Genomic DNA, 12,111 nt, shown 5'->3' on the forward strand with positions numbered 1-12,111 from the left:
AACAACACTTCAGAAAAGAAGCGTCAATAGGTATTGATTCACAAAGCTGACAAATATCTAAAACTGTCTGTTTACTCCTGCAGAAAAACATTTCCCTTTGCCCTTCACTCTGCTACAAATACAGTGATTACACTGAGTCTCCGAGCACATCACTGAGAGCGATTTGCCAATACTTGTGTGGAGTCACTTGCAGATTCCAATACTGGAGGTAATTCCTAACTCCCCAGTCCCCTCAGCCCCTAATATTCTAGAGCAGAGCTCACAAACAAACTTATTGATACTGAAGGAAATACAGGCATCTTATAAACTACCTCTTTAAAGTCAAGTGCCGTGTGATTTTTATTAAACAGTGAAAGGTAATTATTTTCTAAACCGATGCATTATAAGCTGATATCTTTCCTTTTGATGATCCAAAGACATTATAACCTTCGGCACAGGGACATGTTCCTTATTTACTCCAGTGCACAGGAGCAGGTATTCCAACAGTATCCCATTCTCGACTGTGCACTAACAACAAAGCACAGCATAACCGGCTACGATACACTTTGATATAATGCAGGTTCACTTAGAATGTGAAGCCAACATTTACTTACAAATAATCCAAACTGTGAGCAGAAGCTCCACTTAGATACAGGAGCTTAGAGATAATGAGCACATTAAACAATGGCCGACTTCCGGGTCATCAGGTCACTGCTCACGATACTTCTACATGAATTGACAGCTGGTGACTTGATGACACGGAAGTCATCCATTTTGGAATCCCTTTGCCAATTACAGGCCATGTTCTAAATACTAGGCCGACGTCTAGATGGTCAGGTCCACATCACTTCCACACAACACAACATTACTGTGACCTGATCACCTGGAAAACAGACAGTTTGCTTTCCTACCCAACTGGCCAGTGTCCACCATAAAAACAATTAGTAACTTCTGAGTCATCAGGCCTCCCCCAATATGACTTCTTGTGCGATGCCAGTCTACAGCACAAAGCAAGTCACATTAACAGTAATCTGAGGAACTGAAAGTTCACTTTTTTAAACCTCTACCTGTCCTCGATTTAATATCTCATCGAAGGACAGTGCCTCTAATAATAGAACATTGCACTGTAGTGTCAGCCTAGAGACTGTGAGCTCAAAGACCCACCGCGGGGCTTGAACCACACCTTTATTACTCAAGAGGTGAACCTGACACGGACTAAATAGTGCCTTTGCTACAATGGGGTGCCTGTATTGACAAATCATTGATTTGGAAATTCTGTCCTCACCGTTACAATCCGAATCCTGTTTTTGAAATGGTTTCACTCAGGGAATTTGATTGCGTTTCTCACACTGCACTACTCAGTGATTTGATTAGCAATGATGCCTCAGGGACTCCTGAAACACAGCCCTTTGAGCACTCACGTCTTAATTGAGCATTTTGTTATGTGTGTGGCTGGACTCCACTGTCACACTGAGGCATGAGGCTCTGGTACAGAAAGCTGGTTATGGAGCTCTCACAATACCTCTTCCCAAACTCCAGTCAATAATAAATGATTCATTTGATGTTGTGTCCATGAGTGACTTTATTTCTGGAAAATTCAATTTGATTATTGAGTTTCATTCTCAGGCTGAATTCTTCTAGTTCAGTTTAATGATCCAATATCATAACCAATGTCTGCACAAATCCTGCTGTCCTGCTTCTAACATTGCCAGCAAATACACCGTCATTGCTAACCTGGAATGTCAGTGATCTCCCCAAACTACATCTCCACAATCTCTTTTATGATTCATTACTCCTACATGTCAGGGCCCCTTTCTCCCAATGTTCTGAGGTTGTACTCTCTCATACCCAACTTGACTCTGAAATGCTCCCACAGTTACAGTGCCACAGGAAAGCCCAGCTGTTCCTATGGAGACACAGTGATCAATGCTAGAGGACACAGCTCACGTGAGCCATCAATGGATGTAGTAACAAGCCAGGAGATTGCCTACATCTCAACCTTGCTGATAGCAAAAGGCATTAATCAGTATCCCGACGTGAAAAGCGCTATATCAAATGCAAGGATTATTATTATTATTATTATAGAGCCCTCACCGACTTAAGACACTCAAGAGAATAAACACTGCCTTTACGTGCACATCAAGGGCCACGAGCCATCCCTGTGTACATCCTACAGGCATGACCGTACTGTACCACCTCAGAGACAGAAAAAGACAAACAGCGAGGTAGAAGTTTACTTCTATTCATTGAAGCTTGCAAATCCCTTTAGTTACACTTGAAGAAAGATACTATAGTAAGTGGCAGGTCTAATCCCTTGCTTTGCATGGTTCATTTGCTCTGCATTACAGGCCTCACGCTTGCCGCACTAAAGAAAGGTTAACATAAGAGCACACTAAGCCTCTGAGTCTCATTTCTACTCTCTCATGTGACCAGCTTCAATAAGTTGCTTCAATTTATTCTGGGAGCAGCATTGTCACTGGGTCTCTGCCTACAGGAACAGCAATAACACGTGGAATTGAAAGTGATATTCATTAGCTTTGCTGCCGTTACTTAATTATTCCAAATGTAGAGAAGGGTCGCCTCACACAGCTCCTAACACAGCCATTGCTGTAACACATGAAAAGCCTTCCCTCTGTGCAGCTTTGTGTTGGCCGTCATGCACTAGGTGGGAGGACAAGCTTCCAGGTTTGTGTAAAGCACATGCATGGATCATGCAATATCATTGAGTTATATACATGACATGATACAAGTACAGATTTTCACAAGTGTGTAGAACCTTTCACATTGTTTCTCTTATTGGTAATGGAGTCCAAGAAGCGCAAGAATGTCATGTAAATTTATTTATGATTTTTTTTCTTCAGTTCCCATTATTCCACTTTTTCTCTGACCTCACTGCATAAACCTCAAGTGTCTGCTGCATTCTCTCTCCCCTCTTTCAAGTTTGAACACTATTTGTGCTGAATCTGTGAAGACCAACCATAGAGAATGTAAAGCGTAGCAAAAGTGATCCTTTGGGTTGGCACCTTTGGAATGGTTAATAACGATTCAGTGCCATTACAATGATTCACTACTAAACGTGAATAAATATTGGATCCTTGTGAGCATCCTATAAAACATTACAACACGTTTATTTGTATGGGTGCAGTGGTAACAAAAGAAAATAATTTAAGTAATTTCAGTTTAATGAACTAGTTTGAGCTTGCACTCATAAATTTCCAAAAGCAATCTCAATTTTTTCTCCATTCCACGGGCTGTAAGATCCACTTAATCTTTTTTTAATTAAGTCTGTTTACTGAAATGAAAATGTGAGATGAGGCTGTCTGCTGCCAGCATTTGTAGCAGAAAATAAAAAGCTAATGAATTACTGGAATGGGGGATTGTCAATGGGTCCGGCAGTATTCCAGAAACCTGTCCCTAAACGCCTCATTCACATTGCACTTGTTGTAAGAAGCCCTATGCCACATGTGAGTCTCGACTGACACGAGCTGGGCTATATACTATACCTCGTTTAAAAAAAATCCTTTACAAGAATTACTTTATGGAAAAACGAGATGTCTAACATATGCTGCTGTGTTTAGATTAAATTAGACAATGGCTGAACAATACTGGCAGGCAGAGACTGAGAACCTGAGTGTAGGCAGAGTTTGATGTGAGATCAGATAATATGTTTAGTATTCTGTGTGTATCAGGAACGAGTGGTCAGATGAATGCAGAGTGTTTTTTGGTACTTTGAATTCCATAGAATGCGAGTGAATGGAAAGCAATTTGGATCATGGAATACTGCCTAATGAGAGAACAGAAACCATCTGAGGCTTCAGTGCTGTATAGAATAGGAAGCAATTTGGTCGGTGAGTGAAAGGGAAACGACTTTGTAGATTGGAGTCCTGTCCTGGAATCAATTGTTTATCTGCAGACAGTGCCATCTCATTGTCAGCGGCAATGGGTGGTTTGTCTGCTAATAATGGTCAAGATACTGGGCTTCATTCCTGTTTATTCCTCTTCCTGCAACACAAGGGTTTGTTCCCACTATTCACTCCAAGAACTACAACAACAAACCCACAACAATTCACAAAATTGAAACAGTTGAAACAGTCAATGAACTAAAATGGCAAGTAGCACTTTTTCATTGTGTGGACCCTGGCTGCTGAGAATTAAGGCTTTGGTTATCAGCTCAGGCTGGGTTATCCCGAGCCCAGCATCACAATGTTTCCAATCAAAACATGTTCACTTTAACTAATCGTTCCAAAGTGTAATAAACTATGTGATACACAAGCAGTCAGTGAATTCTAATCAAGTCACCAAACAATCCAGGTACTTATCATGAAAATCAGTAAAAGCTGATTATAAAGATACCTATATACAGAATTTCTGCAGAAAATCAGATGTTTATTCTGGGAAGTTATTTTGTCATTGAGAAGACAGATCTATCCCACGACACAGGAGTAAAGGTGCAGTTTGATTCAATGGTGAGAATGAAGTTTAAATACCAATGTCCAAACATTGGCAATTAAGAAAACCAATTACACAAACCATTTGAGCCATGCGTGCATTCTTTATGGTTGAGTGTTTACAAAGTTTAAATGTCAGATGAAACATTAAAAGCTTTGAAGAGATTTTAAATCCCACATTGTGGCAGTGTGTCACCTTGGTTCAGTAACGTGAAAAGCAAGAATATGGAGCTATTACAGACAGCAGCTATTCTCTATTCTCTAGGTTGATACAGCGTTTTGGTGTGGGACCATGTTCACTCATTCCTGCAGGGTTGTTTGCTATTCATTCAGGGTCACAGTATAGGGTCACTCTGAGCAGGAGAGCAACAAAACTACTTGCCAGTCAAGTTGGAAGAAAATGTGAAAAATCCTAACAGCACCACGTTTACACTAGTTTCTTACTAGTTTTCCCTTCAATCCATGACTGTTTGTGGGACACTGCTGTGTGCAATTGGCTGCCCCATTTCGCCCACAAAATATAGTCAATTCACTTTACATATATTCTGTGAAACACTTTTGAGACATCTCGAAGACTTGATCAGGCACTATATCAAATGTAAGGATTATTATTATTATTTTGAGTATTTGACTGTTGAACCTCATTTAGCAAAAATCTAGTTCCAACAATTCCTAACATCACAAGTTCAACTCATTTTTGTGGCTCCATTGCAAATATCACATAATTAAATGAGCCCATGAGCAACAACAAAAAGTTGCATTTATATAGTGTCCTTCACACAGGGTAACCCCGGAGCACTTGAACAGCAGGAACAGAAGATTCAGCATTGCTACTCACCTTTCATTCCAAATTTAGAACGACGTCCATATTTGTTAATCAAGATGAACAGTACAAGCAGGAGAACACAAGCAAACGCTGCTAGTCCAACAGCAATGGAGACCTGTGAGAGCCAAAACAGAGTGTTGGAACACAAAGGTAAAAGCCTTTAGTACAAGAGGCCATTCAGCCCATCGAGTCTGTGCTGCAGCTTGAATTAGAACTACATCAACACCATACATTTTATAGTAAAACAGTGATCTCTAACTCTCAGGCCCTCACAGTCACAGTGAAATCCCAGGCCTCTTGAGATGCTCACAAGAATATAATAAATCATAAAATCATAAATAAGAAAAGGTCATTTGACCCATCAACATCCACAGTACAAATACTACCTGATCCAATTCTCACTTCGTATCACCCACTATTTCCCAGTAAAGATTTAATGGGCAAAGCAAGCACCAACTCCACCTTATGCTTCCATGTCTATTCTTCAACCATGGCTCTAGCCATATGCAGTCATCATTTTCTCCATTTATACTAAAATTGGGACTTGAGTTTAAGTGGCACAAAATCTAAATCTGCCAATGACATCAAAATTGGGAGTGTGGCTAAGATGAGGAATGTAAGAGGCTTCGGGAGGACAGGCAGATTAGTGATTTGGGCAAACAGGTGACAGGTGAAACTTAATGCATAAATGTCTGTGGGGATACATTCTGAGAGGAGGAATAAGGAGAGGTTTGTACATCAAACAGTAAAACGTTAAGTGTAGTGGATTAACAGAGAGCGAGCAGTGAATATGATTCTGAATTCTGGGCATATAGGGCAGGGAGAGCTTCACAGTGCTCACCGCATTTGCCAAAGTCCTGGTTCTTTAAACAAAATGGCTTCCAAATTAATACTGAATTTAAGAATTTACAATTTTGTGCAAAATTAAATTTTAAGACAAAATGGTCTTACAGAGTAAAACTAGATAAAATTCCAGACGTCTGCAGCATTATACAGGAAGGACACTAAAGAAGAGAAGGAGCAGTCGGATTGTAGAATCACTCAGCCTTGTGTCACTAGGTAATATTCTTTGTCTTGATAACTAAAGCAGCGATGAGTGTATCCAATGAATATATTTTATTTGGATTTTTAGAAGCCATTTGATAACATTCCACAAAAAAACAAAGTCACAGTGATATTAGCAAATTAAACTAATAAGAATGAAAACCGCCTTTAGGAATAGGCTCGGCTTGGCATTGAACAGATCTCTTCCGTTCTTCACACATAAATGAATGGAACAATAATTCTTCTTATTATTAAAATGTTAGCTAGCTAACAAATATAAAGGAGATAAATATAAAGCATTCAACGAGATTCAGATGAATGATGACAAACTAAGCAGTGACAGATGGACTGTAAACTAGCTGATATGAGGTAATGCACATTGGAACCAGTGATGTGCGGTGTGTACACAACAAAGGGCTGTTTATTAGCAAAAGCTAAACGTAAAATAATTAATTCCTGACAGATTTGTCCACATGCAATTCTCCAGTGTAAAGCGTCAGGATATTTATCCATTCACAGCCTGTTTGCTATTTGGAGGGGGAACCTCCATTCTCAAATGAGAACTGAAATTATTGTAACTATGATGTAGTAATAGACACATGCTCAATAGTCCCACACTCAAAACTGAATATATTTCACTGGATAATCCACAATAACCACAATAATGTACACATGGGGGAGAAGGAAATAGCAGCTATGGAGTGAGGGAGCAGTGAGTATAAACATGGTGTAAATGGTCTGTTTCTATGCTTTACATTCTAAGTACATCCCTGTAATCCACACAAAGTATAACTAGGCCTGAGACAGGAAACAGACTGGTTGATTCTGGTTCTTTACTGTTGCATTACAGCTGTGGTTTCTGATATTACGATATTTCTTTGTTTTTTGTATCGACTTGTCTGGGTTAAATCTAAGATTAAAAAAAAGCTTTCCCCTTTTCAGTGATATCAAAATGATTTCTTCGGGATGTTGCAAACTGTTATCTCAGCGCTTTGGATTGCAGTCTCTTTGCATTTACACTGTCTGATTATATTCCCACTGTAAGAAGTTAAAGAATTTGATGTCACGCCAACGCCAATATTAAAACAGTTTCTCCCCAGAAATTCTTCAAATGATTGAGGGTCAATGTCCTGAAACAGCATGGTGTGAAATCAAACAAAGGTCAAGAAAATGAAGGATTCTCAATAACATCTCGTGATGGTAAATGCTGTCTGGCCTGTCATTAGCAGCACTTTCCAGCACTGACAGGGGGAGAGATCCCAGCAGCAACAGGGGGAGAGATCCCAGCAGCGACAGGGGGAGAGATCCCAGCAGCGACAGGGGGAGAGATCCCAGCAGTGACAGGGGGAGAGATCCCAGCAGTGACAGGGGGAGAGATCCCAGCAGTGACAGGGGGAGAGATCCCAGCAGTGACAGGGGGAGAAATCCCACCAGTGACGGGGGAAGAGACACAGAGATAGCGGTGAAAAGGACAGGAATGGAACATCCAACAAACAGGTTCCTGTGACGCAGATGCTCCACGTGTTACAATTTGAAGTGAACCAATGACGGGTCTGCAGGACCCAAGCCTCATTCAGGTCTCCATCCAAACACAATAAAGCCCGATGGAAGCAGGTTCTGCCATTGTCATATTATATCCACTCGTGTCATTATACAAAGGAATAATTCATGCGAGATGTGAAACACAGCACAACATCATCTGCAAAGAGAAACACTGTCATTTTATCAGAGATACTAAGTCCATTCCTCTTGATGCCATCCAATACATCAGCTAAGGTCAGTGTCAGTGGGCAGCCTTGCCTTACCCCGAACAAGAGGGACAGGCTCGACAAGTCATCACACTTTATATGAATCCTGGGTTTCATGAGGGTTTCATGAGGCAATGGGTCTGAACGCAATGTAGGTGGATTTCCCCAGGGCTCTACAATAGTCTGTGATCTCATACAAAGCCACAACCTACCCTCTATACTGATCACCAGAATGGAATCAAGAGTTGAACGATACATGCAGTGATGACCCAATGCACTACCTTAAGAGAACAACAACAACAACATTTCATTTTTAGAGGGTCTTTCACGTCGGGAGGACGTCCCAAGGCACTGGATAGTTGGGTCAGGTACCGAGCAGGGGGGGAATGGTCAGGGTGAGGGGAGGGAAGGGAGGGAGCGAGGAGGGGGTAGAGAGTCGAGAGGGGAGCTGAAGGTCAAAGAGAAAGGTCTTGAGACCGGCCTTGAAGGAAGAAAGGGAGGAAGCGGCGAAGGCACTGGGAGATGGAGTTCCAGAGCCTAGGGGCTGAGAGGCTGAAGGCCCGGCCACCAATGGTAGGGCGGTTGGGGCGGGGGATATGGAGCAGACCGGAGCCAGAGGAACGGAGGGTACGGGCAGGTAAGTAGGGGGTTAATACGTCGGAGAGAGCAAGGCTGTAAATGGCCTTGTAGGTGAGGATGAGGATCTTGAATTCGATCCTCTGGGGGATGGGGAGCCAGTGGAGGCGAGCGAGGGTGGGAGTGATGTGGTCGCGAAGCCTTGTGCGGGACAGTACACGAGCTGCAGAGTTCTGAATGACCTGCAGTGTGGAGGGAGGGCTGGGAAGGCCGACGTGGAGAGAGTCCCCGTAGTCCAGCCTTGAGGTGATAAAGGCGTGGACCTGATCTTCAGCAGTGTGAGGAGTGAGGTAGTGCCATAGTCTGGCGATGTTCCGGAGGTGGTGGAAGGCGGTGCCAGTTGTGGCGCAGATATGAGAGAGCAAGGACAGCTCAGGGTCGAACAGAACGCCGAGGTTCCTGACTGGCTATGAGAGGTGGAGAGTGCAGCCTTGGATGCTGATGCTGTCAGCGCCTGAGGTGCGGAGGCGCTGACATGAGCCAATCAGGAGGGCCTCAGTTTTGCGCACGTTGAGCTGAAGAAAGTTGTCTCTCGTCCAGGACTCGATGTCGGACAGACAGCTGTCAGGACATCGGGGGTCGTGGAGTTGAGGGTAGAGGAGGAAAGGTAGAGTTGGGTGTCATGCACATACATGTGGAAGTTAACCCCATGTCTGCGGATGATGTCACCACAGGGGGAGCATATAGAGGGTGAAGAGGAGGGGACCGAGGACAGAGCCCTGAGGGAGTCAGTTGTCATTCAGTTGTGGCCGTGCTTTTACTATTACAATTCTTTCGCAGTAACAGCGAGTGGAATACACACACAACAGGAGACGCTAACAACTTTATGCAGAAAACCTTATTAGCAGAAGCATTTCATGGTGAACAACATTTCACTCCCTAGAGAGGAAATGAAAGAGGATAGGGAATATTGTAGACAACTGAGAGAGTTAAATTGGCCAAAAGCTGCAAGATTCCACGCCCCAGAGGCTACAAACCCAATCCTCCTGATACTGCTATGCACTATTTGCAGATGTGCACTGTGAGTTATTTCTGTCAAATTACAAGAGATTGAGAATACAAACAGCAGATCCTACCATCTGTACTGTCTCCTCCTTCTCCAGCTGGCGATATAACATCAATATGATAACCTCAGAGGGTTTGGAGCTGTTTAGTCACAAGCACATCTACTCTGAAATCTCATTAAGAGGGGATTTTCTGTAAAGATTCACTAAAAAACATTTCTTTGTCATTATTTGGCGAAGTTATTGCAGAAAATGAAGGAATTAATATCACTGCCATTCAGATTAGTTTTCTTTGTCTCACGTCACATGAGGCATTTCACTCCAGGACTGAGGGTTTGAAATGCCCCCATCACCTCCCTCCCTTTATTCTCCCTTGCAGAGGGTCACACAATGTGAAGATCCCAGTGTGATAGACCTGCCCATGCTCTGTGTGAGAAGCTCTCACTTAGTGCCCAGTTCAGGAAGCTGCAACAATCATCAAAGACTGTTTTCCTCATTCATGTTACTCCAGTTGATTTCTATGATATAATATTATTATTATTTCTATGATATAACATTATTATTATTTTTATGATATAACATTATTTATATGATATATTATTATTATTTATGATATGGGCTGTGCTTCAGGCAAATAGGAAATATGCTGAAATTATTCAAATTGTGCATTTAAAATGCTTTGTTTGGACTTTACATTAAAGAGGATTAAAATTCACACAATCACACTAAAATTACTGTATATTTTGTGAAGCACTAAGCGACATCTCCACGACATTATAGAGTGCTCTATCAAATGCACAATCATTATTATATTAAATATAGTAAAGGAGGTACTCACGCCAAATGTGTCGCCCTCGGGTTTGTGTGTCACACTGACAGGAGGCACTGTGGTCACCTCAAAGGACGGAACTAGAAAACCAAATGATACCGTTACCTGAGTTGCCTTCCTACCAGCGGGGAGCATGATACACAAACAACTTTCACTCAACCCCAGTCACCGGGAGATACAGCAATATACATCGACTGGAGTGGTGCCAAAGATAATATCAATGCTCAGATATATTAATGTGTCTGTGAATGTGGCATCTCAGCCAAATTCAAGTGGCACTGAGCAGAGAGAGGAGGCACCTAACTGGGGCGGTGAGGCATCTATACAGTAAATTATAACTTGAGTAAAACACACATACGTTATTACAACAATAAATGTGTAACAACGGAAACAGAATCCTGTCAACGTCTTCACTCCTGCAGATCTAAACTCCTCAACCTCCCTGGGCTCTCCCTCAGACTTACTGAACCAGTGCGAAACCTAGGCGTCCAGTTTGACTCCCAGCTGTCCTTCCTCCCCCATATCCAGTCCCTGACCAGGACCGCTTTTTTCCACCTTCGCCACATTGCCCACCTCTGACCGTACCTTTACCCCAGATGCAGCCGAAACCTTGTACATGCGTTTGTCACCTCTCGCCTGAATTACTCCAACCCCCTCCTCGCCGTCTCCCCATCTCCACTATTCACAAGATCAGCTCATTCAGACTCTGCCGCCCATATACTGACCCCGACCAAACTCCACACCCACATCTCCCCAGCTCTGGCCCAGGCTCCACTGGCTCCACATCACCCAACACATCCACTTCAAGATCCTCACTCTCGTGTTCAAATCCCTTCACTCTCTGGCACCTCCCTCCCTCTCTGATCTCCTCACTCCCCAATCCACCTCAGGGTGCCTCCGCTCGACTGGCACCAGCTCCTGCTCGTCCCTCGCCCCTTCCACCCCACCACCGGAGCTCGCACTTTCAGCCACTACACCCTGAATCTCTGGAACACTCTCCCTCAATCCCTCTGCCTTGCCCCCTCTCTCTCCTTTTTCAAGTCCCGCCTGAAGAATTTCCTGTTCGATCGTGCTTACGGCCACCTCCCCCCTCCTCCCAGCTCGGAGTCAGACTCCGCCACTGTTAAGCGCTCTCAGACGCCAGCCTGCATGGAGGGAGCCATATAAGTGCAAGTTGTTGTTGTGTTGCCACAGATACAGAAATAATCTCCATAACACACCATTGCTCTAATCCTCTTCCCTCCCAAAACATAACGTAACAATGGCAATATTTTGTGCTCTGAGACCTGCTTCCAGAAGATGCTGAAACAGACTTACTGTAAAAGTGCTCATCCATATTATCTGTGAAAGAAAAACATAACATTAGCTCAACAGAAGGGATTATAATCCTAATAATCCTTGCATTTGATATAATGTGCCCACCTGCCTCAGTCAGTCTCACTCTCACTTTTGAGTCAAAAAATTGTGGTATCGAGTCCCATGTCAGGCTTTTGAACTCACAGTCCAGGTTGACGACTCAGTTCAGAGCTGGCCTGTGCTACAGTAACAGAGATGCCATCCTTCGGATGCCCTCTGCAGCCTCATCTGGGTTAAGTGT

At 43.1% G+C, this 12,111-nt stretch overlaps 1 protein-coding gene across 1 annotated transcript in view; it reads right to left on the bottom strand.

Annotated features, from left to right (window-relative positions):
- The window catches only part of ntrk3a (neurotrophic tyrosine kinase, receptor, type 3a), a 150,142-nt gene that overhangs the window by 40,960 nt on the left and 97,071 nt on the right, over positions 1-12,111 (bottom strand). The window contains exons 10-11 of the mRNA XM_042343066.1: positions 10,524-10,580; positions 5,266-5,368 (exon numbers count right to left, since the gene is read on the bottom strand). Of these exons, the coding sequence (XP_042199000.1) occupies positions 5,266-5,368; positions 10,524-10,580 (160 nt within the window). The remainder of the gene's footprint in view (positions 1-5,265; positions 5,369-10,523; positions 10,581-12,111) is intronic.

This window comes from Callorhinchus milii, unplaced genomic scaffold, assembly GCF_018977255.1.
Source record: "Callorhinchus milii isolate IMCB2004 unplaced genomic scaffold, IMCB_Cmil_1.0 Scaffold22, whole genome shotgun sequence".
NCBI classification, from domain to species: Eukaryota; Metazoa; Chordata; class Chondrichthyes; order Chimaeriformes; family Callorhinchidae; genus Callorhinchus; species Callorhinchus milii.